Raw genomic sequence first — 26,220 nt, 5'->3', positions numbered from 1 at the left:
TTAATCTTTTGTTTTATTTGTTGAATCCTATTCATCACTTCATTATTAAATTAACAATTCAGCCTCGTTTCATTAGTTGTTTCTTTTTAAATGTAAAGATTTTAAAATTTTAGTCTAAATAACAAAAAACAAAACCAAAGCATCCTTTGTGATTCTAAAAGAAAAACTGAATAGAAAATAGAAATCTATTTGACTTTAAAGTCAAATTATTTTGGGAATGACTGACCTTGACAGACAGCTTCAGTGAGGCCAATGCGGAAATGCATTCTTTCTAATGGCCACCAGGGGCAGACTTCTCTGGTTGCAAAAACAAATATGCTTGTATAAAAGTTTACAAGAAAACCTCAAATTCTCACTTGAATACTTTCCTGATGTGTTTTTGATCTTAGTTTCAAGTCATTATACAACATGAAGCTATTTTTGTAAAATAATCCCAATAAAGTTAAAAAGGTTTAAGCAATAAGCCCCCATCTTTCCTGGTGCCTCCACTAAGATCTGGCTTCAGTTTGGAACCATTTCAGCCTCTTGCAGCTTCAGGTACCTGAACCCTGTGGTGTGTTTTCCACTGCATTCAGATCAATCACTTTCGAGTTTCCTTCCTTTTTATGATGTCCCTTTGTTTTGCTTTGTGATGACAGCTCACACAGTGGACTGTAAAGCTCTGACAGCTGTCATAAAAATTTGTTTGTAACCACTTGGAGCCCTGAAAAAAACCTATCATGAATTTTGGAATTATGTGGGTGTTTGACCACAAATCGGCCATCAAGTATGATTCAAATGTTGACTAATCGTCACTAGTGAACACTGCGTGAGCCACTCTTGCCAGTTGAGAAGAACACAGCGAGATCGACTCGTACTAATATTTTGCGGAGTGCGACACATAAGCCGATGTCTGATTAGTCTGCCTTCTGTCACAGCTCTAACACATACTACTTCAGCCGTACCTTTCGCTGGAAGGGGAATTTCCCAGGTCTGCTTCAGTGCTCGTGCTTTCATCTCCTTGATATGCGCTGTGGTTTTCCAGAGTAATCAGGTCACATCAACATTAGCAGGATGTGGGGAAACTTTACAGAAGATAACGTAGTTTACTGACAGCTCTGCTAGAATGACTGGCTGCTTCATGAGTTACATTAGATAAAGGTGAGATAAGTGCTTAAATGAATGAGAACAGAGTATTGAAACCTGTGTTCGGTAGCTGGCGGCATGCTTTAGATTGAGGTCAAGTGGGACAGGGAGCACTGGAATTAAACCCATACAAAAGTTCATTAAAAAAAAAAAAGGTTATACAAGATAAAAGGCCGGCTGTGTTTAGTTTATTGCAGCTGTTTGGCAGGATGAGGTTACAGGTGACTGCAGAGGCCACCATGTCCTGCATTAATGACTGTCTAGGTTGCATCAGGACACGTTAGTGTTTACACTACAGAAGAAATGCGGTCGAACAACCTCAGAAGGTGCTTAGAGAAAACTAATCGGAACCATTCTCACTTCATTTTAAATCAAACTTATTCATTACAAATGAACAATAAAACAACTTCAGTAAAATAATGAACTCAAACAGGAGCAGAAGATTCTTTGCAAACTTTTATTGAGACAAAAACAATAAATTACAAGAAATGTGGATAAATAAATATTTGACTATTTCTGTTTTACCTTCCTTTTCATGGACAGAAGATCAACAGTAGTAACAAAACGGGGCAGGGGGGAAATGTATGGCAACAAACTAAACGCTGCTCAGTCTCGACTGAGTCCTGAGCTGAATCTTCGTCAGCTTCAGAAAAGTCAGAATCTCAGATTCTGCTGCTGTGCAGCTTTCACGAGGAGTCGTTTATTTTATCTCAAACTTTTCCGTCCAGAGGAGTGCACTATGAAGCAGACACATTTCAACACAACTCCAGTCTGCTACAGCTGTGATTAACTTTACTTATTTCTATTAATAGTATTACTCTTTATTTCCTTTGCCACTTCATCATATGAATTCTTATTTTATGAGGGTCAGGACTGCTGTCCTGCAGCGTGAATGTCTTGGGTTTTCTCCAGGTGTGCACGTTAGGTTAACAGGTGCCTGTAGATGTGACTGTGAGTGTAATTAGAATGGCGATGTGTATTTTTTATATGATGGTGAAGAACAATCACGTTTTCTATTTCTGTTATTCTTATTGGCATAATTTTAATATACTTACCAAGGGTCAATAGGTACTGTATTAACAATACTAAATACTAAAAAATATACTAATACTAAAAAAACAAAAACTCCTTACAATGATTTAGGAGCGATCTGGTGACAGTCCATTTCCAGCTTGATGGTGGACCACACCACAGGACAGAAGTGATAACTTCTTGCTGGTTTCCAGATCAGATTTACGTTTTGGATTTGCAGCTAGGAAAACTGCAGACCAATTAAGATCTGCAGAGACAAGCAGGAGCAATGAAACGTATTGTTGGCATCGTTGATTTGAGCGCCTTGAAGCGACTGTTGTGATTTGCCGCTATGTAAATAAAATTGAATTGAATTTGATTGAAGTCACTGTAAACACACAGTTGTTTTTGAGCAGGTTTTCCTGTACTGCCTTATGTGTTGTTAGTTTGTCACTGGGCTGCTTTTTGCTGTTGATTTTAAACCAAAACTCTGAACAACAACAACAAAACAACTTCAGGCTTGCTACCTCGCTAACTCATTAACCTCGCTTCGTAGTTCACTCCTCTGGAGACGTGAACTGACAACATTTCCCGCGCTCTCTCTGTTTTCAGCAGCTGTAGGGACTTGCTGTACTCAAGCAGACCAAACACTGATTGTGCGAAAAGGCTCAGAGGTCATTCAAATGCTTGTCAACAGTCCTTACAGCAGGTTTCAAGATGAGCGGGAGAGCTAACCGGAGGGCACCGCAGCATCGTTACAGTACTGCAGCAGCAGGACTCTAAAAAGGTGACGTTTCAGCAAACAAAAGAGCGGTCTCTGTCTGAATAACATTAGCTGCAGATGGGAAATAAAGTGTCGGCAGGAGGTCAGACCTGTAAAGAAGGGAGCGCTGGTTCTGAAGGTGTGTCTGTTGAAAAGGGGACAAAAGACAAGCCGCTTTAAGAGGTGAATCCTCCGCCAGGTTCAGGTCTGCAGCGGGAATGTCAGGTCCACCTGAAACAGGCCTGCGGTTGTTTTATCCTCAGCAGCTCTACAGCCCCTTCAGGGAGGAGACTTTCTTCTTCCGAGCAGCTAACATCTCATAGAACGGGTCTTTGCTGATGGCAGCCCTGCAGAGAGAAGGACAGCAGTTCCACTTTTTCTTCATCGTCATCATTAGTTTGACCCTCTGCAGGGAGAGAAAACAAAACTGAAACTCACTTGATGCTTTTGATCCATTCGTCCTTCTCCTCCACAGTTGGGGCGGAGATTCTGTAGAAAGTGTGGTTTCCCTCGACGACGCGGCCGTCTGCCTCCGTCTTGCAGGCCTTGATCACCTGATCTTTGTGGTTGGGGATGAACAGCTCGAAGCAGTTCTGAGAGAGATCATGGTTGAGGCAGGAAGGCGAGTAAACAAGTTACATGTGTGATCGGTTGTTTTCGCTCTGTACTGAACGTGTTCAACGCTGTAATAAAAACTTTATATAAACTTTATATAAACTGTTGATCCATCAGCAGGTTGAGGATGGACGGTCACGTGTTCATTGTTCATTTGCTGGAGTTATCGTTGGGTACGTTGTGTTTTTTTTTTTTAATGCTTTTTCAGGCTTGCACCTGTGTAGTATATGTACTTTTTTTTAAAACCCTATTTTTGGATAAAGTCATCAAATATTTGAAGCCAATGGAAAAAGTGGCTAAATCTCTGGCTCCTCCAGGTACGACTTTAGGCTTCCTCCAAAATTAAAAACTTGACGACCACAAGAGCGACCCCACAGCTTGTGAGCAGATGCACGTATGTTACCATTTTGAAACTCCTACGTGACATCGGTCTTGATTTACTGTGTTCACAAGATTTTTATAGAACTTGGCCTCTGACCTTGAGGTCGAGGTCACTCAGATTGAAGCTCGTCCTAACTTTTTATTAGATGCACGGTATGAATTTCAAAATCCCATGTTGCCTCGTTCTCAAGTTGTCACATTCACAAACTTGGTTGTCCATGCTGAAGATTATAACCTTTAGTTTTTAATTATGCGTCCATAAAAATCCTGGGAGTAACTAAGGAAAACATGCAAAATAAGGACTAGTATCACAAGAAAATCAAAGTCATCATTACTTTGGAGACATGGTTACACGGTTTATTTTTGCTTTGCTTTTTGAAATCCTTTGTAAGCTGCTTTCAGCAGCTCCCTTATTAACAGAGGGTCGCCACAGCGGTTAGCTCTGCATGTTTGATTTGGCAGATTTATGTGGGATGCTGTTCCTGACGCAAACCCAAAGAGATTTGTGTCCCCTCCTGTTTTTGCCATCTTTTTCTGATCTCTGAGACTTTGATCTCTTCAATCACAGGACAAAAACAAAGAGAGCAGCGGTTTACCGGCTTCTTTGAGTCCTCGACTTCTCTGATGCTTAGATTTTCCAGTGGAATAATCCCTCTGGGTTCTTTGTCCTTTTAAACAGCAGAAAGAAAAAAAAAATAGTTCAGGCTGTCCACAGTTACATCCAGTAATCATTTATTTTCACAGTGAAACAAGAAGTACTCACAGTGGTGTATTCAAAGTAGTAGAGACAGTTATCAGTGAGAATAAACCAGCGCCGCTTCCAGGTCTTCACTCTTCCACCTGAGGATGGATTAAAGGTGAGTTATGACATCGGTAAACTGAATGCTGATGTTGACGGCGACACTCTGAAGCACACTGATGACACAATTCAGCAGGTTAAGTAAAGCCTACTGACTGCAACAGCTGAGGTTAAAACGTGAGTCAGTGGGCAGTTCAAGGAGTCCAGCAGTTAGAGGCAGATGTGAAGCGCTAATACCTTCACATCAGGACATGATAGCGAAAAGCAGCAGGTGAACCGGATGTAAAAACTAATTATCACAGTAAAACTGTGATGGGTAGGTGAATGCACACAGCCAGTGGCAGGACAGAAATGACGGGGTGGTGGGCAGGGGCAGCTCAGAAAGCAAAGCGGTGCATTAAAGCTGGCGAGTGTGAGGATACATACCTCCTGAAGTCAAAACCATGAAACACAAACAGACAAGAAGAGCGTCAACAGGAGAGTAAAACATTTCACTCAACTTTGATTAATGTTTCAATAAAAAGATCTCTCATCGTCTCGTTAAAGCCGCTGTTACATATCTGGTCCACTAGAGGGACGACCTGTTTGTAGAAACTGAACATACCGAGTTTGAGCAACCACCCTTCTCTGTCGGGGTTGAAGAAGGTGTGTGTGAGGTCATTCCCATCATCCTCTGGGATCTTAAAAGGTTCGTTCTTGATGCTGTCGTACAGGTTCTGCATAGATGGTGACATCATTTAGATCATGCGGGTAGCTACTATTTATCCTTACCTTTATCTTAACTTCTACTTATTTACAACACAAACATTTATCAGCAAATTTCAACTCTGGGGTTATGATTTATCAAAATAAACTTAAGTAAAAACAACAAATACACTCAGAGAATACAACAGAATAATGTGTTGGCTACTTCAGCTATGAAATAAATAGAAATGGTGTTTACACGGGTGAAACTGTTGCATAATAACTTATTAAAAAAAACTCAAACACAGGAACATTTTCAAAGTGTATCATTTATACATTTTAGACATGTTCACTTGAGCCTTTGCCAGGAATTTCAAAAAGCTGAAACCACAAGCTGAACCCCCACTTCACTCCTTTAAAAAAGCAGTTTCTTGGTAAATAATTTTTAGTCATTGAGACACCCATTTATGATTAACAGCCTGAGATGTTTTAAAAATAATTGGAATTGAGCTTTTCTGCATTATTTGTTGGAATGTGTTGTAATGAGGGACTTTTACGTGCTGTCTGGACCGTTCAGTTTGAATACACTGACATTTTTGAGAAACCTTCTTCTCGTCTCTACCACAGAACAGAAAAATGAAGCATCTCTAGCTCATTCTTCGTTTGTGGTTTCTGCTCAGACTTTTGGCTCCATTTGTGGTTGAACGTAAGGTGCTAATGTTACACTAATCAGGAATGTAACTTCAATATGACGCTTGGCTTGCAAAACCACAAGGTCACAAACAACAGCTGCAAGTACCTATTATCATATCATGTGTCACGGTTATAATCATAACAATCACAGCTACAGTCATCGGACAGCCGGTGCTTTCCAAGTTGTTTAAATGTCCACCAGAAACTCCACAGCGCATTCATATTTCCACACACATGGACCATCAGATGTGCTGTTCTGTCTGAATTCACAGGGCCTGAACACATAGTGAGTATATCACACAGGGTGCTGTGGACTTCCTGAACTTCACTCACCCTGAGCAGGTCCTCCGGTAGGTCTCCTCCATCATTGATTCCTCTGTTCATTGCTGTGAATTTCTGAACAGAGGGTTTGTCCTTCACGTTGGGGTTGTGTAGACTGGTGTTCAACATGATCACGGCGAACGACAACACGTAACAGGTATCTGCAAACAGACACAGTGTGTGTTTGTATGTTTTCCGAGTCAGGCTGTTAGAAAGACCACAGTGAGTTTAAACGATTAACTGAAAACCACTGAGGTGCTGCTATACCTTTGTGTAGAGTGTTAGTTAAAAGAAATTACATTCCCAGACAACTACAGTCATAGTTGGTTGTATGTATTTGTTCACTATCAGGTCCATCCAGTGCAGACATAGAACACAGTGTGCTAATTATCAAATAACACCTTACGTACAAACCGCATGCTATACTTTTCCAAAAACCTGTGTGCTCTGTCCAGTAAGCAGCACAACCTTCACCTATTTGCACATTCCTCATATTACCCATGTCAGGAAGCAGAAGGGAAGATCCTCGTGTCTGCAAGTCAAAATATCTTTGAACAAGATGGTGAGCTACAAATTTCCCCCAGTGCATCAGTATGAGACTTTGTATGTGATGTGTAAAAACTGTGTGGTGAGTAGGTGAATGTGGCTGAGTGCTCACTAAGAGTAAGAAAGCAAGAACTCTAGAAGTTCCTGAGCTAAAGAGAAGCGAAGATAAGTTAACAACAAACAAAAAACAAACAAACAGGTAAATCTTTATATTAAAGTTAGTTTAATATGCAGGTCCTGGCCTAAAACGATGACATTAAAATTATTGTAACTTTTGCTTTGCTTCGTATTTTAGTTATGTTTCTGTGAGTATTAGATAATACATTTAGATCAACTCGGTCGTTTAAAATGTGTTGAATAAATAAAGGTGACTTGATTTAAACGAAAAACGGAAATGCGCATTAAACTAAATATAAATCATTACTGGTGTGTTTTCCTGCTCAGTGGAAAATTGTAGAGCCCTACATACAGTGTGTGAATGGAATAAATGCTGTAAAAATGAAAAAAAGATGGAAGAAAAATGGTTTTATTATTGAACAACTTCTTTATTTTCACTCTGTAATATGTAAAAACTGTGACCATAAACCGTTTTTTCCTCACGTACCGATGCTCTGAAACACTCCGGGGTTGCAGTGACAGTATCGCCGAGCAAACGCCTCCATCATGCGGTCGATTTTCTGGGCCTCGCCGGGCAGCCTAAAGCTCCACAGAAACTGCCTGAGAGCCTGAACCAGGTTCAAGTCTGTGAACTCGTGAAGCTCCAGGAAGGCGTGCAGGACCTTGATGTTGAATTCATCTCTGCACGACACACGAAATCCCACACACAAACACACACCCACGTGTGCACGCACACAGGAGTAAACAGAAGAGAAACTGTGTCAGCTCTGTTCAACTCAAGAGAATCAAATTAAAGGATGCTCTTGTTGAACTGCTTATGCACCAAAATCTATATCCAGTATACAGCACAATTTCTCCTGTAACACACAGAAGATGTGGTAGTAATAATAATAATAATAATAATAATAATAATAATAATAATAATAATAATCTGGTTTTTTTTTAAAACTGGCCTTTTATTACTTATAAGGAATAAACTTTTTAAAGAGGAGTGAAGAATAAAATGTGAGATGGTCTGAACTCCTGCTATTGTCCATGTAGGCTCAAGACTGTCCTTTTTTGATAGCACATGTCAAAACTGTCTACTGGAAAGGACATCATTAATACTGCTTACCTCTCGCCCAGATAGTCCCCGATGGCGGTTTTGTTAAGCCCCTCCCCCTTATACAGAAACTGGGCAATGTCTTCACTGGTGTTTTTCAGCAGCGAACAGTCGATCAAGAAGCGAATGCCCTGAGGAAGAAAATCAAAACACACACCCCAGAACGAACATCACACACTGAATGAAAACAAGCAGTTCAGAGAAGTTTGTAGTTCATTTTAGTAATTTTGTATGGGGGAGTTTTGGTTGTTTTTTTTCTTCTTTCTACCCATTCAAGACCAATAATCCATAAAATATCTCCTTTTAGAAAAACACCTGTTACAGTATCACCTGGTTGTTCAGGGGTAGCGTCAAACTGTGGGTGCGAACAACCAGGAGTAAAAAAAGTACACAGAGTACATGGCTTTAATAAGAACAAACAAACAAACAAACAAACAACCAAAACAGAGTCAGGGTGTCAAATTTAAAGACCAATCACACTAATGGTGTTTCAGGAAAAGGCTGGAGTTACATTTTAATACATGATGCAAATGCAAAAGACAAGGTTTGTGTATTTTATATCCTTGTCAGCTGAAAGAGGACACTTTTCCTAAACTAAACTAAAACAGACTGATAATCAGTAGCTGAACTCACATGAAAGAAGAAAGCACTGCTGCATAAATGTATTTACCTTCGCAGGATCCATGTTGAACTTTTTTCGGCCCATGGCCATCTGTCTATTCCTTTGCATGTTTTTCCTAAAATAACATTTTAAAAAACATAAACCATTAGTGTGTAAATCATATTTATTCATCACCAGTGAATTTAAATTTTCAATGCCAGCCCAGCTCTGTGTTACAACAGCCTGGCTTTTATCACCTAGAATGGAAAATATTGGATGGATTTTTTTTTTTGTTTTCTTAGTCAAAGGAAATGTCTGTTAGACCTGCCTGCGTAGCACCGATGTTCTAAAAACAACCTCAGTAACAGTCATGCTGCCCATGTTGTGCAGAAAGTTATTTCAGCATATATGCAAGTTCACTTCCCGCCTGGGGGCGTCTGTATTCAGTAACGGTCGTAGGCTAGACTCCCCATGCTAGGGACCTATGGGATCTTCAATATCGAATATCTTCGATATTGATGCCGAAACATCTAGTAGTTCAGAGTTCCAACATTCGGAAGAAGGGACTGCTCTCATAGCTAGAGACTGACGAGGTACAACATACATGCTACAGCAAGGGGGAGCCAGGACGACAGGTCAGGGGGGAGATATCATCATCTCCATATGAGATTGGCCCCAAGTGTGATAGAAATTGAGTGTGACAGGAACTGACCTGAAAGACAGGATCATGGTGAAGCTTAAAACCCAGATCCTCCATGAGAGTACATGAAGTACTCTCAGATACAAGATCAAGGGAGGTGCCTAAGCCTTGCTCTTGGAAACTGCCAAGCAAAAACTCACAGCCTTGTGGTCTGCGTCTGGCAGTAGAAAAGAACAAAATGAACATTGCAGACATCGAGGACAGCTACAAGTACCTGGGGATCCCAGGCAAATGGGAACTACTAAGAGGCTGCTAGGAAAGCTGCAACTACTTGCAGAAGGTCCTGAGGAGTCAGCTCAACGGTAAGATCAGGTGATGCCCTGCCCATGACCCTGCGGCACTAATCATGGCAGTACAGGAACAAGCTCTGAGCACAAGATCCATAAAGGCTGGGGTCTATCACACCAGGCAAGACCCCAGGTACAGGCTGTGTAAAGACGCCCCTGAGACAATGCAGCACATAACAGCAGGGTGGAAGATGCTAGCAGGCAGGGCATACATGGAACACCATAACCAAGTAGCTGGCATAGATCCTGTGGGACTTCCAGATACAGACAGACAAAATGGTGGTGGCTAACCAACTAGGCATAGTGGTGGTAGACAAACAGAAGAAGACGGCCATAGTGATAGATGTAGCGATACTGAATGACAGCAACATCAGGAAGAAGGAACACGAGAAGCTGGAGAAGTATCCAGGGCTCAAAGAAGAGCTGGTAAAGATGTATAGGGTGAAGGTAACAGTGGTCCCAGTAGTACTCGGAGCACTAGGTGCAGTGGCTCCCAAGCTAGGCGAGTGGCTCCGGCAGATCCCAGGAACAATATCCAAGATCTCTGTCCAGAAGAGTGCAGTCCTAGGAACAGCTAAGATACTGCGCAGGAGCCTCAAGCTCCCAGACCTCTGGTAGAGGACCTGACAAGCTTGAAGGATAAAGGATGAGAGGGGAATTATATGATAAATATAGAAAAGAAAGACATTTTCCAAACATAACTGCCAGTGTTGTCATGTTTCTTTGTGAAATAAAGCCAAACTTCAGGATGTTCTTCCACCATGATTTCTTTATCTTCTAAGTTTCTAGTGGTCCAGACAAATCCTCTTTATGTTATTGTTATGCAATATGCAGCTCTCAATAAACATGTCAAACTATTTTGACAACAGTTGACTGAAACCAGTTTGTGATTCATATCCTTAGTGAATATCTGCCTTGAATGTCAAAATAAGCAGTCTGAAGACTTTTCATGTCCCACTGGCAACCTTAATTGGGCTTATATTCTGCTAATTATCTGATGGATTAATCAATAATCCCATAAGGCAGTGCTCTAATGGTTGGACAGATTTTTTTGGTCTTTTCTCTGACTAGAAATCCTCCAAAACAAAGGCTGAGGAGAGTGCTGCTGCCTACGCACAAGCACAGAAATGGTAGTTGAGAGATAGTTTACCTCTCTTCAGTCAGGCCCAGGTTTTCAATCTCGCTGGTCACCTCTGCTATCTCATCCTTCAGCCTCTGAGTGCAGACAGAAAGAGAAGGGAAAGAAGTGATGAAACAGAAGGGGGAAGGAGAAGGGATCATTATTTTGATTGTTTTTTTTGAGTACAGAAGCTGAAGGGAAACAGCAGCAGACATCTACATGTGCCATTTGTGTGATATCTAACCCTTCAGAGGAGCCCTCTGGAGATGCTTTGATCTTGCTGTCACAATGAATTACACATGGTGGTCTGTTCCACCTACATCTCACTGACCAACATCCATACAAGCACTTCCCACTAAAGAGATGACCCACTAAAACCCCTAAAAATGCAGATATGACTCACACACTCGCAGACAGACTCATCATTTTTCTCTGCTGGGTTACATGCAACAGCCACCCTTTAAAAGAAACCTCTCTGGGATCTGTAACACCTGTTCCGGGGTCAGAGCCTACAACCCCTCCTGTCCCCTCTTTCCCCCTTCATACCACTCCCCTCCCCGCTGCTGACCCAAATTTACCAGACTATACCCCCACACCCAATGTCAACATTGGTGGGGAGACAGGAATACGCAGGATCAAAGACTTTTGATTGCCAATGGTCCTGAGAAGAGAAAGAAATAAAGACACAATAATAACAACAAAAGGCTAAGATAATTACAGAAAATGGACAGAAGCAGATGAATCGGTTCTTAGACATATGAGGTTGTGAAAACAAGGCTACATCACCATCAGCTAAGGTAAATAAGAACTGTGTCCTCTGTCTCCACTACTGGAATATTTCATGGCTCATTACCCATCAGGCCCTGAGGGAAAGACAGGGCGGGGCTTAGTGAAGAGAGACGCTAAACGAGTCGACCTTGATAATAAACTCCATCCATCAGTTTACACAGTGCTGTTGCCTGGAGGCTGTGTGTTTGAGTGTTTCTTTGTGTGTGTTGTGGATGCCCACCACACTGACAGCTCTCTGCTATAGATCAGGCTCAAAATATTTTTTTGGCTTACCTTATTAAATCTCAGTTTAAAAGAAAATGGGCCTAATGTCACTTTTGTTTGAGTCATCTCTTGCTGCTGATATCATTCAGCAACTACCAGCAGATACATTTCTCATTCTTCTGTGTGCTTGAGCAGGCCTCATCAAAAACCTTAAAGTATCAAATTCTTCCAGCGGATCACTTCCCTCTCAAAAGTAGAATGGGAGGGCTGAGCCCTCAGCAACCAGGTCCCAGATTGGGTTAAGAACAGAGACACACTTGCTTGGGTTCATTTTCAGATTTGGCTTTTTGATAAAGACATGAGATATGCAAAGTGGTTAGGGTTGGTTCAGCTGACCCTGAACCATCTTTTGGTTAGGCTGCTGGAGGCGCAGGCTCTAGGGGGACATCCCATGATGTACTGGGAATTTCTTGACTTCTTTTCACATCCCACGTGTTTATATATTTCAGAACTGTGTATACAGTTTGCATTAATGTCCTTGTCTCTCATCCCTCAAAGTCTTCGTTAAAAAATATGTTGCTAATTTTTATAAATGAGTAAACAGACAATAAAGCAGGGCATGGTTTCTCAGTCCAATCAAAACTCTATATGTCTGGTTTGAAAAGATGGTGATCGTCAAAATGCTCAGACTTCCAAATGGAACTACACAAACCAATAAAGTACATTACATTGCACTGGCTATGTCCATCTTTTATATACAGTCCATTAGGGTTATGGTGATGGATTCTGATGTCGGTGGTCGACGATAGTGACAACTTGCCAATAAAGCTGATCTTTATGTCATTTTCCCAACAAGGCACGATAATCTAAATAATCTTACAAGAGACACAAACTGAAACCAACAAGTTACTCCTGAGTCGAATTCATTGGAGATTAATTTGTTTCAGTTCTAAATGAGTTGCAATGACACTTGCATGTCCAACTTTATGCAAACAAGCATATAAAACTAAAACACTGTTTTAACAAACAATCTGACATATGGAAATGGACGGTGAGTCCTTGTTGTGTGTTGTGTAATTTTCTGATTGACTTTTATCCTTCAAGTAGGTTGAATTTACATTAAAGTCACAAGGCCAGCTTTATCCTCTATCTCACGTAACAAATTTCTCCACATCAAGAACTGACACAGGCAGTCCTGCTAATTTATTTAAGCTTGTAGAGGGAACTAAAGCAGGGGGTTAATGTGTCTCTCCAGGCTGAGAGAGCCAGAGGACACATGCATATTAGAGGTACATCCCCCTCAGACAAAGACGATCATCTGTCTTCAGTGTATACAGTAACGCTCTGGTGGTCATAGCCGTATACACCCTACCCTCCAAACACACACACACCTCCCCAGACACAGTGGTCTAGACTTGGAGGTGAAAAATCTTCTCAAGGACACACAGAGAGAAAAGAATTAAAGACAAAGACAAAACAACACAAAGCAGGGTTTGTAACTCCTGTGTGTCTCTGCTCTGGGGAAAAAAAAAGTTTTGAAAAATAAAATGTTCCAGACAACCACAGGGTGCAGAGCAAGGACAAAAACAAAATCCTGTTTCATTGCTGCTCAGTTAAGAAAGCATTTTATCCAGGCAGTAATTAAGACAGAAAACAGAGACAGGATAAAAGAGTAAACATCCACTAGTACTTTCACAGAAGAATGGGAATGTGATTCCCCTATAATTATGAAATGACGTACAGGGACTAGTGGGGCAGGAACTCAAACACTTTACCAAACTAAGTTTCATCATGATTTTTAAAAGACTGTTAATTAATTCAGTGATAGCTGCCAGAGCAATGAATAGAGAGCTAAAAGAAATACTCTTAATGCAGTGTAACATCACTGATAACTGGTTCACATTACTATTAAAACTTAACCAGTTTTCCAAAATACTGTGTTGGGAAAAACACATATATATCCATAATTAAGGAAATTATCATTACATTAAATCTAGATTTCCCAACAGGTAAATGTGGGACACAGCTTTTACTCTAGTAAACCAGCTCCCAGTTTGGGTTCAGGGGACAAAGCCTCTCTACCTTTCTGATAAAGCTAATATAAGGGCTGGATAAATGATACCTACTTTATGCTGCTACAGACCCCATGTTAATGTGGACCTGGATTATTTACAACTCAGTATTTTTATTCTTTGGATTCTAGTGCGGTAACTTGACAGGGTTTACAGTTCAAAATAATCCTCATTCATTTTATAAATAAATGGTACAGGTCCTTGGTTCATCCTCTGTCCAAAACAAGCAGTTTTAGCTCTTCTCCATTTAAACCATTTTTCTGCCGATTGGCTGTCACTTGCAAACAGATGGTTTGAACAACACACTTAAGATCACTAACATCATATAGAATCAAGAGCAAACTCTCCTTGTAGACCAGGTCTACAAGGAGAAACTGTGCCAAACAAAAACAAATGTTTGACTTTAGACCATGACATTTAAAGTGGTGCAAAATAGATTTGCTTTTTAGCAGACCTCAAGGATCAGATCTTTAAGGGATGCTGAAATGCTGAAAGAAATAAGAGAACTTAATTTCAAACCAACCCTATGTACTTCAAGGGTCAGTAATTCAGTCGGTTTTCATTATGTGAAGGTAGAATTTTGCACAACTTTTTAAAGTTATTAGAGAAAGAAAGCAGCTGATTCGGAGGAGGTCAGGCAGGGACTTTTATCAGGTTTGACTGAATTTTAAAGTCACACCAGCACCACCTGCCCTACTCATCATGAGAGTTAAGAGTTTCTCGACTCTGATTAAATACAAAGCAAGCTGAAAGATAACTATCTAGCTATCAGAACACAAGGAGATGACTTTAAAGGTCAGTCAAATTTAAATCTGGTTTAAGTGTTTTTCAGGGGCGGAGGGGGTTCCATGGACCAATTCCTGAAACCTTTTGATCACATCTTTTTGGCACCAGAATTGGCCCAACCAGTGGAGGTAAACAGGTGCCAACAAAGGATCTGGTTCTGCTGGAAGATTACTCTTCCAACTTTAATAATAATGATTGAAATATTATGGATGGATGCTTAGTAAATGAAATTATATTGGGACAAAGAGTGGTTGAGTTTCTGATGCACATACAAGTGACTTTATTTACATCCATCTGGTCAAGTGGACATACCTATGTGCATCCAGTTCCACAATAAATTAGATTAGATAATTATAAAACAAGACATATTTCAGACTTTCATGCTTTAAACCCCAGATGAGCTCAGCTTGGAAAGGACATCAACTGGCTCGGACAAAGAATGTGAGTGTACTCTTACCTGTATGTCCTGCAGCAGCTCTTGTTTTCTGCGCCGGATGCTCTCCAGCTCCTGACGCTCCTCTGGACTCAGGTCATCAGGCACTGAGGACAGAAGTATACGCAACACTAAATAAGAGACCAAATACTCTCCCTCAGATAGAGAAGAAATACAAATGTGAAAATCCCCTCTGGAATCAAACTGAAATTAAACAAAAACTACAAGAAAACCATACACACAAATGAAGAACAGAGATCTGAAATTCCCACTGCTCAGGGTCACTATGGCAACACAATCTTTGATCCGTCATATACCCACCACACCACCCCACCACCACCCAAAATTCAGTCCTGAACTAGAGGAAGAAAGAAAACCTCTCTGTCTTATATAAACACACAAACACACACAATCATTTTCATATCTTAGTGACGACATCTCAGTGACATAATGCTTTCCCTAGCTGCTGACCCTAACCATCAAAAATGAATGCCTAACTCTAACCCAAAACTTAACCATAACCTAACTTTAACTTTGACACTAAAACCACATTTTGAGCCTCAAAAATGCCTTCAGACTCATGGGACAGGCAATTTGTCCCCATAAGTATAGTAGCATGCCAATCTTCTGTCCTCACATGTATACACACACGCACTCACTCACGCACACACACACTCTTGGTGAGGTTATATTACTGCAGTGGTTGAGAAACTTTTTCTGGCATGTCCCTTTCAGAGGTCAAAAAAGCCCAAGCACCATAGTTGTTACCAGCAAAAGGGAATAAAAAGTGAAATTAAGATCAACATGATAACATCGGTAGTAACTTTGTCCCAAACCATATTCTTCCTCTGGTCATCCACACAAGTAAAAACAAAAAAATAAAAAAACAATAATACTATTTGCTATTTACTACAAGATAATAAGAGACTATAGTGTGAATGATTTATTCACATGAGCTCAGTACTTAAATCTCAGCATGTATTTAAATTACAAAAACTGCACCAACACTCACAGCTCCTGGATAATTAATCTTAATAACTGATGATTCTTGCTTTTAAGGAAGGCCTTGGTGAACTTTAGAGAAAACTCTGCACTGACAGGTATAACAGTAAATTAAAACAGAAAAAAAAAACGTAAAACAAAACAAAAACCAAGTGTGTATTAATAATGTAATTATGAAAGCACAACTATACACAACTAGAGGAAAGAATTTTAATGTTGGTCTGGTTTGATTAATTCTGTGATCACACCTTTCCCAAGGAGCCTTTATGACACTGTGATGAGTCTGTATGATGTATGTGTACTTCCTAAATTTTATAATCTGACACATACAATCCATATCATAATAATAAAAACTGAAACTAATAGAAGACAAAATAAAGTAAAACAATAGATCTATCAGATCAGATTTCATGTACTATCATGAACTTTATAACATGAGCTGAAGGTTTTGTTACTGAAACAGGATGTTTGTTTTTGGTCTATAAAGAAAAGAAAAAAAAACAGTCAGACCTCACATACAAACCTCAAAGAAAACATCTGATGACTAACAGTTGGCACATTAGACTTGATATATTAGTGTACCTATCAAAGTTGAATGGTGTTCCTCCTTATGAGAAACACCCCAACCGTACATGAACGAATGTGTACGCTGATAGAAGGGAGGTTCATGTACCCACAGACACCCAATATATCTGCAGAACAACGATAACACAGGAACAGACAAGAGCTGCTGATACACGTACTTGTGGTTTTTCTTAAGAAAGCTTGAGTGGAAAGAAAAGGAAAGAAAAAAAAAGTGTAAAAACAACACATCGGGTTGGCTCAGGACAGGATTTTGTAGGTTCGCTATGATTATAATGTTATCTTTTTTTGACAGAAATCTCAATTTCCTGTTAATTTTGAGCATTGTTTAAACAAAAACTTCCATTTTGATTGAACAAACGAATCCCCAGATAAGAAACCTGGTTGAAAATATATGAACATTTTCATGATTTTCCTCTGGGACTCAGGCTCAGGGACCACAGCACCATTGTGCTGATGTGGAATATTTCTTGTTTCACACATACATATTTGCACACAGCTCACCTCTACATTGTCAACAGTGAATCTTCCTCTTGTCTGTGCTTCACAATAAAACTACTGTATGAAATGCTCTAACCTAAGAAAAAGTGGAAGAAAGGTCACAATTGACGTTGAAAAACAAGCAGCCAGAGAGGACAAATCACGCTGTGCTGCTGCTGTCTGTCGGCCTCATTAGAGAAGTCCTGCTGAGAGATTCAAGTCAACTGTTCACTTCACTTTGCCATTGTGACCATGTTACTGAGTGTCAACCTCTGCAGAAACATTTATCAAATGTTTAACACATAAGGTACTCTAGGCTCGTGTTAGTATGTTGTACAATATAACTAAAATACAAATTGTTAATCAGGGAGTTTTTACAACTTCTTGGAGTCTAAACGTTTTCACAGCCTTTTGGGATGCCCACCACTTTAAAGACTGGCGTGTGAAGGTTAGCTTTGAAAACCAAACTTGCTTTTTTTCTTATTTTCTGATCGGTGGTAAGGTTGGCTTGAACAGGAAAGGAAGCTAGCTCCCTGCAAAGGTGTACAAGAAACTGATCAAAGAACAAAAAATAGAAACAGACAGTGGCTGCACTTAACAGCTTCCCTTGTTTTTAATTGCTTGGGCTCCCCTAACTCTGAGGGCTTCTCTATTACAACTTCTGTCCTTTAAACGACAGGACCGAAACAGGCAACAAAATCCAGAAGTAGCCCAGAGACTACTTGTTCCACATATTTTTCACACTGCCCCCTGGTGACAGCACACAGGTACAACATGTAGCTGTTTTATATACGGTAGGCTGTGCGTAGGACATCATGACATAACATCAGACACATAGTTTTGACTGTATTTGTGAGGGGCAGCCAATCTGCAGAGAGATGGCTTAAAGAGTGGGGGGGGGGGGGGGGGTTACGTGGCTTTGTGATGGCTGTACTGGAGTAATGTTTACTTTGGGTTTCTTCGCTTCTTTTACAGTATCGTTCAACTTCACAGTGGCACACATAGTTTACTGGTCTCAAACCTGCTAGTCAGTAGCACACTGTATTATTTTTTTAGCGGTTGATAAACAGCTTGTAGGTGCACTGCCTCTTTCAGGTGGTAGATGCACATTACTAACAGACACTGGTAAATTAAGAGAAAATATTTTTTTCGCTTAACATCTTAATGAGTAAAGCCTAACAACTTTATACAAGATGTAATCTAGCTGAGGACAAATCTTACAGATCATTTCTATATTATCAGTTAATACCAGACTGGACTATGAAATGTAAGTAAATTCTCACCAAAAGTTCTCATAGAAAACAAAAGTATGACAATCTAAGCAAACTTGTAATTACAGTACATTTTTGTCAAACCATTTAAAAGACTTGGGACCTCCAGACATCTGTGATTCTGTCAAAATCCAAAAATGGCACCGAAGGATTTAATATAATTTGTATTTGTCAGACTTATAAACAGTGATGAACTGGCTAGTCACGCACACCCCTGACCCACAAAAGGAGGTTTAAGTAGGCTGCAGCAGCTCTTATTATAAACCTGAGGGCATAAACAACAAACTATGTGAGTATCGAGTCAGTGAAACTGGCATTCACACTGACTTCCCCTCTATGCTAAGAGAGGAAATAAAACAAACGATTTATGACAGCTTGTGAAAGAAAATATCGTCCTTTTCTCAAACTGACACACACACGCACACGCACACACAGACACACACACACACACACACACACACACACACACACACACACACACACACACACACACGGGCATAAATACCAAGACACCTCATCTCACTCTGCAAACCAGCTGCTCTGCATAGTCTCAAGGGCACTGAGTGTGTATTAGTGTCTCTGCTAGGACCAGCTGCTTGGCACATCCAACCATCAAACCTAGGCCTAAAGTTTGCTCTATAACCTGCTTCCACCGTCTGCACCACATCACATCCTCCTGAAGCAGAGAGACAAAAAAACCGCATCAGTCAAGCTACAGTTAGCATCTGTTCTGGTTTCCGTTCTCAAAAAGTTTCACAAGAGGACATGCACTCATTCAGGATAACTGAACACCTACACATTTGCGTCATAATTCTAATACTCATACCCAAGAAAGCTTCTGTCTGCCGAGAGACGCCACCGGCAGCAAGAATGGTCCCAGTACAACCAGCTCAGGCCAGTTTATAGCTCTGAAGTCCACACAGCTTTAGGTTTATCATCACTTCCAGTAAAAGAAAAAGCGTGTTTCTTTCAAATAAACCAGCTTTGACCAAACTTTCCAATCCCTAACCCAAATCCTGTGGTCCTCCAGTCTAACCTCTGTAGTCCTTATAACCTCATTCCAGCAAAGGAGGGAGGGCAGCAAATGAGGATAAGGACAAATGTGTGTTTAAGAGGGGGGGAAACCCTTGAACTCTCATCTCTCTCCCCCTCCTCTTCCTTCTGTCCATCTTGACTCCTCCCTTGCTCATTTACTCCATCAATGAACGGACTCCCCCACGTGGAGACTGGGGACCAGGAGGAAATTTTTAAAAAAGGATGGGGGGTACAGCTTCACATGAGCAAGGACATTGTTTGCCTTCCAGCCCAATGAAGCAGTTTTAGCCAGTAAAAAACAAACAAGCAAGCATTTCAAACTCTCTTTCAAAGACTGTATTAAGCTTATTTGCTGTTTATTTAGTGTCTTTGACCTCCAGAAAGCAGTTTTCCTTTCATCCACAGCCACTGAATCAGCTGACTGTGTTTTAATGGTTAACACGGAAATGTATAGATCTTTGTTAAGTGATGCAACTCAGGCTCCATGCAGTTAATACCACGTGTAGCCATGAACCGAAGGCCTGTTCAGAGCTGGAAATAACCCTTGTGCGTCTCCAAAACAAAGCCATACCAAAATATATGGTAAAGCAATGAGAAGGCTGACTCACTTCTCCTGGGGATGGAAAATGCAGCCAATATCAAAAACAACAGTTTATTCTTCTTTCTCTGCTCATCACATGTGTTTGCCACCAGAAAGTACCATGACCCAGGACCTAAGGCAAAGCAGTTTGGTTACGACAAGAAAAATATCTGTACTTTGAGCTCTCAGCGTCTCGTAATGCTCACAAGGCAGTAATTGTCTGTTTCAGTGTTCACAAGCCCATAATTGTCCATTTCAAGGATAACTGGCTCAACAGTAAGGATATAATCCTCCCTGGTTGCATTTGTACAGCCTTAAGACTAAGTCCAATAAGCAATGAGGCTAAAACCGATAAAATGAGAAAAGAACATGAGGGGGAACACGATGTGCCCCGGAGAAGAAATACTTAAATTACAGAGAAATAAAGTGCGGGCATTATAAAATGTCAGCTGCAGTGCACAGAAAGTGGAAGAAACACACTACTAAAATGATGCTCCAAAGTAAGGTGAAATAAAGCTTTTAATGCAGTTCATATTACAGGAAGTTCATTTTGATAGCTTTCCCTTGCTCTTATGAACATTAAGCCATCTATTTTTCAGAATAAGGTGGGGCACCATCCTGTATGAGATTCTGTATGTATCCTGTCTGTCATTTTCACAGGAAACAGCAGCGGTGCTGCGAAGACGCTGATTTATAATCCAAATTCATAACTATACGTGTGCGTGTGTTTACAGCCTCCTGTGTTGTTGACAACTCTTTGCAGTTTTGAGTGCAGTTCATTCACTTCCGAACCAATAAATGGTTGCATTGATTGTATTTATAGACTCATCTGGTGCTGCACAATAAGTATAGCCCCCCAGGAGGTCTGGCACCGACCCAGATTAATAATAATAGATCTCTTGTGCCAGTTAATAAAGACTGCCAAAGAGCATTAATAAGTCAGACACATGAGGACTTGTTGCTTTCGCTCTGAGTACAGGATATTAAATGCCAAAACACATACTAAAAAAGTACCTGCTACTGGAGCGAGCTCGCCTCGCTTACCTATCCATAACTATGCACAAAGTTATGCTAGTGCGCTAGCTATCCGTGTTAGCCTCTAGGTTAACGCTGTTTAACTAAACCGCGTCAGGTAACTTACCAACTTCGTCTTCCATTTCCAGAACCATGTTCCACTGTTGGTCAGCGCTGTCCCCAGGAAACCACGCTAAAGGTGACACTTTTTAAGTAACTTTAAAGCCCAAATGAGTGGCTATAGTGTGTCTAGTTTTTCAGTCAGTTACCGTTAGACTGGCAGTTGATGACAACTGACTACGAAGAGACAGCCGGTGTCTGGCAGGATGATGGGGGGCGTGGCTTAAGCGGCAACAGCCAATCAAAGACCTATCTATGTGTCTATCTGTCTGTCTGTCTTCAGAAATTAAAAATAAAAATAGGTATGGGTTATTGTATTCATATCCTTTATACTTCATATCCTTTACTTTCTGGTGCTCACTTACGCAGAAGGGGTCGCCAAGGGAGTTTTTACACCGGATGTCTTTTCTTACGCAAACTCAAAGGATCTGTGTCTCCTCCCGGGATCACTTCGTGGAGCTGCTGGTTATCAGGTAAATCTACACTGTGAAAATATAAATTCACAAGCAGACAATTTCTTTATTTCATTTAGGTATACAACTATAGAGGCCTCAACTATAGTATACAGTGTATAGAATAGGATATATGTTTGTGTATGTACTGCATAGTATATATGCATATGCATATACTATATGCATAGTATACACACACTTATGAACTTCATTAGGTACACCTTGCTAGTACTGGGAATGTTGGCCAGAGACTTTGGTCCATAGTGACATGATAGCATCAGATTTGTTGGTTCTATGTCCTTCATGTGACTCCAGTTCCATAACATCCTAAATGTGCTCTATTCGACTGAGATCTGGTGAATGTGGAGGTCATTTGAGTACAGTGACCACATTGTCACGTTCAAAAAACCTAACTAAGCTTTTTTGATGAGTTACGTTATCCCGTTGCAAGCAGCCATCAGAAGATTGGTCATTGTGGTCATAAAGGTACTCGGGTAGATTGTTGTGTTTCATTGATGGTGAGTTGGTACTAAGGGGCCCAAAGTGTGCAAAGAAAATATCTCTCACATCATTATATTTTGCTTAAGGGACATTCTGACCCTGCCATCCAAATGTCCGAGCAGAAATCATTACTCATCAGACCAGGCAACATTTTTGCAATCTTCTGCTGTCAAAATGTGGTGATTCTGTGTGAATTGTAGCCTCAATTTCCTGTTATTAGCTGACAGCAGTGGCAAATGGTGGTATCTTCTACTGACGTAGCCCATCTGCTTCAAGGTTTCCGGTGCTGTGTGTTCAGAGATGGTCTTGTCTATACCTTGGTTGTAACAACTTGTTAAGTAAGTTATACCGTTGCCCTCCTATCAGAGCAATGGTTTAAGGTTTCCCCCCCAAACCTCAGACCTCAGCAAGAAATTTGCCCATTTTTTCTCCAGAGAACTGTGGCTCACAGGATAATTTCTCTTTTTCTCTGCAAATCCTAGAGATTATTATGCTAGAAAATCCTAGCAGATGAGATCTTTCTGAATTATGCAGACCAGCATATCTGACTCCAACTATGTACAGAGAGATAGATAGATAATTTTGTGTAGTAAAAAACTGAAAATTACAGCAACATTATATGTTTGCAACTTCAGATTTGTATGTTTTTATGTCTATACTGATTAATGTGTGAGCTAAAATCACCTTTAATGGCTTTTGGGCTGGGGATTTTGACAAAGTGACATACTTGTCTCTACATTTAATGTTATAATAATAGTACCCACCCACTGGAAAAGAGAAATATATTTAACAACGAGGGTGTGAAGCCAGAGGAAGCTGGGTTTGATATCAGAGATAGCCTGCCTGTGTGAAAAAGGAAGGGAGAGGAGAGGGTGTAGTGAAGGACGGAGGAAAGGAGGGAAAAGGATTGCAGCTGTGCGCCTGAATTGGTGCTTTATTCAGAGTTCGGACACGTCAAAACAGGATATGTTGGGGTGGGGTAAGGAAGAGCTGCTGCTGTTTAACAGCTTAAAGGGTCAGCTCGGAAAACATTAAAAACAGTTTGCTTTAAGGGGGACTTTTTCTGGTTATGATACAAACAGCTCACAGTGAGGTCAGTCCGTTATCAAGAGTGAAAAAAGGACTTTTAGAGAAGCGGCTGCTAATTTTCACACTGAGATAGAGGGCTAGCATATTTAAAAGCTTGGATGCACTGAACTAAACTGTCTGCACAAGTTGAGGTAACTGAACCAGTAAGTCTTCAATCAGGGCTGACAAAGCAGGCCTTAAAAAAAGTCCACTTCTCATTTGAACTTCATAAATCATAAATATCAACAAGTTTGTGAAGTTTGTCAGCAAAATCACATCAATTTCTGTTAATATTATAGAATTGTGCTGTTACAATGTTTGTCTTTATCAGCCTCATTCCTCTTTTTCTGCACACCAAGTAACTTTAAACGAAGAACAGCTCTCTTAATTTAACAGCAAACTAGAAAACATGAAAACATTTCAAGAGGAGGGTGCTAAAATCGTAATGTCAAAGCAGGCTACAGTTTACCTGATCGACTAAAGGGTTTAGGAACAAAATAAAGAAAGAGAAGCTATAAGAAGCTGCTGGAAAGTCATAAAAGCTCAAGGTAAATGGATGTAACCTGTGTGCTGCTTTCATGGCGTTATAACGGCTTCTGAATGAGCACCCTGACACAACATGAAAGCACCTGCACAGAGGGAGAGCAGTGGGCAGCGATGGAGATTATGTCACTCTGTGCAGCACCCACTGGAGAGGAGGATCCTGGACAAGACCGTGATGGGTGTGCGTCATGTTCTCGAATCAAGCCCACCATCTCACACAAACACATACACACTGACTCATGTATGTACACAGAAATGTCACACACACACACACGCACACTACAGAGTGCTCTGTGTCTTGATAGCCTAACTGAAAATCACCAAGGCAACTGAACACTGATAGCACTTTGTGCCAGTCTTGCACTCCACGTCGCTCTGAGCAACATAAAACCAACAAAAAGCTGCGATAACAACAATAATGTTTCATTTTTAAGCACTTTTTTCAAACTCATGAACACCTTGTAATCCTTGAAATCTGCTCACAAATACCCGACAACACATTTTCTATCCAAACCAAGAAGACGGGGTTCCTAAAAAGCTCTCACCTGCAGCAGGTGGCCCCGGGCGGACTGTAGGGCAGAGAAATGCCTGGAAACTGGACGCACAAAGCTCACTTACAGTCCCCATCACACCAGTCAGGAGTTTCAGTATTTCAGTATCCTCTTTGCAGCATCTTCTTTTTACTCGTCCTTAAGCCTGCGTCATGTTTTACTAAAAGCAACTCTGGACTCCTTGGAAAAAAAAAAAGGCGGTTTTCGCTCCTGACGGCTACCAGACTCTGACGAACTCTCTGAAAAATACTCTCCACTCGCTCTCCCCCTCTCTCTCTCCCTCTCTCACGCTCTCTCCTCGCTTTTGATCACACACTTGACCTCACTCGCGTATGAAAACCCATCCACCTTTACCACCACACACACACACAAAGGAATCTCGCACTTTAGGGTTTTGAAGAAGTACAAAAGGATACCTATACTGATTATGAAAACTGAAGCAGGCGGTGTCCCTAAAACAGTTGTTGAAGTATTCTTGGAGCTGATGACAAATGTACACACACATGCAAACAGCCTCATATCATCCTGCGTTACTCCCCCACACACACATCACAGCCCAGTTTAGTTTAGTCAGAGCTGAGTGAACGTACACATATAAAGATAGAGCTGGAAGAAAGATTGCAATAGTGTATGAAGTCCTATGTGTTAAGCAGTTGGGGGGGTATGTGAGCATCCGAAAAGTATTTGAGTCTCAATTAGATAACCTTGACTAACCCATTTGGAGGTCTCGTGACATAGTTCTCATTGACTTATGGTGGAAAAAATGATCACAAAGTCATTTGTGCAGAATAATGCTTATTACTATGTACTAATCATTTTTGCCCTTGGGCCCCTTATCAGATTCATTCAGCCATAGCTTTAGTGTATGAGTTTTTTTTAGCAGCAAATTATTCAGCTCTAAGAGTGGTGTCTGAAGCTGGTAACTGTCAAATGACAGTCAAATGAGTAAGCTTTTGGTTATGGGATATTGTGGAGTGTTTATTACACCATTAATCCTCTGGATTAAGGGTCAGAGATGTTTTATTTGGTATCACATAATAGAGCCCTTTAGAAAAGAATGACTAATGGACAAAAAAGAATGTTTTGTTTTTGTCAATGAAGGTCTGAAGGATAAGTTTTAATAAGTGTAGTATCAGTAGAAAGGTGGCGACACTGAAGTTCACAGAATTAACGTCAGCAGCGTTTAAATAGCAGTGTCGGCAGTAATAGAAGCACCAGGCTGAATCAAAACCACTTCCTAGCAGATTGAAAAAGCCAGACAAAACAACATTGTGCAAAGAGGTGTGAAAAATGTCAGCAGTTGTTGTAGCACTCCTTGCATGAGGTTCCTGTATAGACCAAATACTTAAAGCTAAATATAAACTGCATCTGCCATAGAGGCCCAGTGCCACCACTTAGACAAACAATGGCTGAGCTGGCGAGTCTTTTAATTCATAGCATCTCTCCTCTTTCTTTGATTTTCTCTCACACCATTTCCTAGACCTCTATTTCTCTCTTTCACCCCCTTCACTCATTAAATTTGTTCGATCCTGTTCTCTCCCGTTTGTCTCCCTGTAGAGCCGACCTTTTGTGTTGCACTTGACCTCATCCACTCTTGAACTTTTTGTGCCACTTATCGCTCCACGATGTGTCCCTCTTTTTCTCTCCCAGAGCTTCTGTCCTCTCTCTCTGTGCAGATGAACAACCAGAATTAGTTTCTCTGTTCGACTTTGTTAACCATACTTATAAATGCATGTATATGCATATACATACATACATACATACATACATACAGTGGGGCAAAAAAGTATTTAGTCAGCCACCGATTGTGCAAGTTCCCCCACTTAAAATGATGACAGAGGTCAGTAATTTGCACCAGAGGTACACTTCAAC

The 26,220-nt window shown here is 40.7% G+C and overlaps 1 protein-coding gene across 2 annotated transcripts; it reads right to left on the bottom strand.

The window, feature by feature from the left end:
• Positions 1–1,568: 1,568 nt before the first annotated feature.
• Positions 1,569–24,594, bottom strand: LOC309713006 (cytohesin-1-like). Of its 2 annotated transcripts, none has more exons than XM_082544308.1 (12): positions 24,343–24,594; positions 15,174–15,256; positions 10,896–10,960; positions 8,828–8,894; positions 8,170–8,288; positions 7,543–7,736; positions 6,405–6,553; positions 5,299–5,410; positions 4,659–4,735; positions 4,492–4,563; positions 3,338–3,492; positions 1,569–3,246 (listed from the first exon to the last, which is right to left on the bottom strand). In XM_082544308.1, the coding sequence occupies exons 1-12, from the start codon at positions 24,422–24,424 to the stop codon at positions 3,168–3,170; spliced, it is 1,254 nt and encodes a 417-aa protein (XP_082400434.1). In that variant the 5' UTR covers positions 24,425–24,594; the 3' UTR covers positions 1,569–3,167. The 2 variants fall into 2 exon arrangements, with proteins under 2 accessions (XP_082400434.1, XP_082400435.1); XM_082544309.1 differs by lacking the exon at positions 24,343–24,594 and adding an exon at positions 21,241–21,470 and having other exon boundaries at positions 4,659–4,737; positions 5,298–5,410.
• Positions 24,595–26,220: the final 1,626 nt, after the last annotated feature.

The sequence above is a fragment of the Aulonocara stuartgranti genome (genome assembly GCF_965226115.1).
Source record: "Aulonocara stuartgranti genome assembly, chromosome: 8".
Taxonomy (NCBI): domain Eukaryota; kingdom Metazoa; phylum Chordata; class Actinopteri; order Cichliformes; family Cichlidae; genus Aulonocara; species Aulonocara stuartgranti.
Note: the sequence above shows the minus strand (reverse complement) of the source record. Positions and strands in the feature narration are given on the sequence as shown.

Coding starts and splice junctions, on each gene's coding strand:
- LOC309713006 (XM_082544308.1), bottom strand. CDS start 24,424: ATGGGGACTGTAAGTGAGCTTTGTGCGTCCAGTTTCCAGGCATTTCTC. Junction 8,895..10,895: donor CTGGGCCTGACTGAAGAGAG/GTAAACTATCTC, acceptor ATGTTATTTTAG/GAAAAACATGCAAAGGAATA. Junction 4,564..4,658: donor ACTACTTTGAATACACCACT/GTGAGTACTTCT, acceptor GCTGTTTAAAAG/GACAAAGAACCCAGAGGGAT.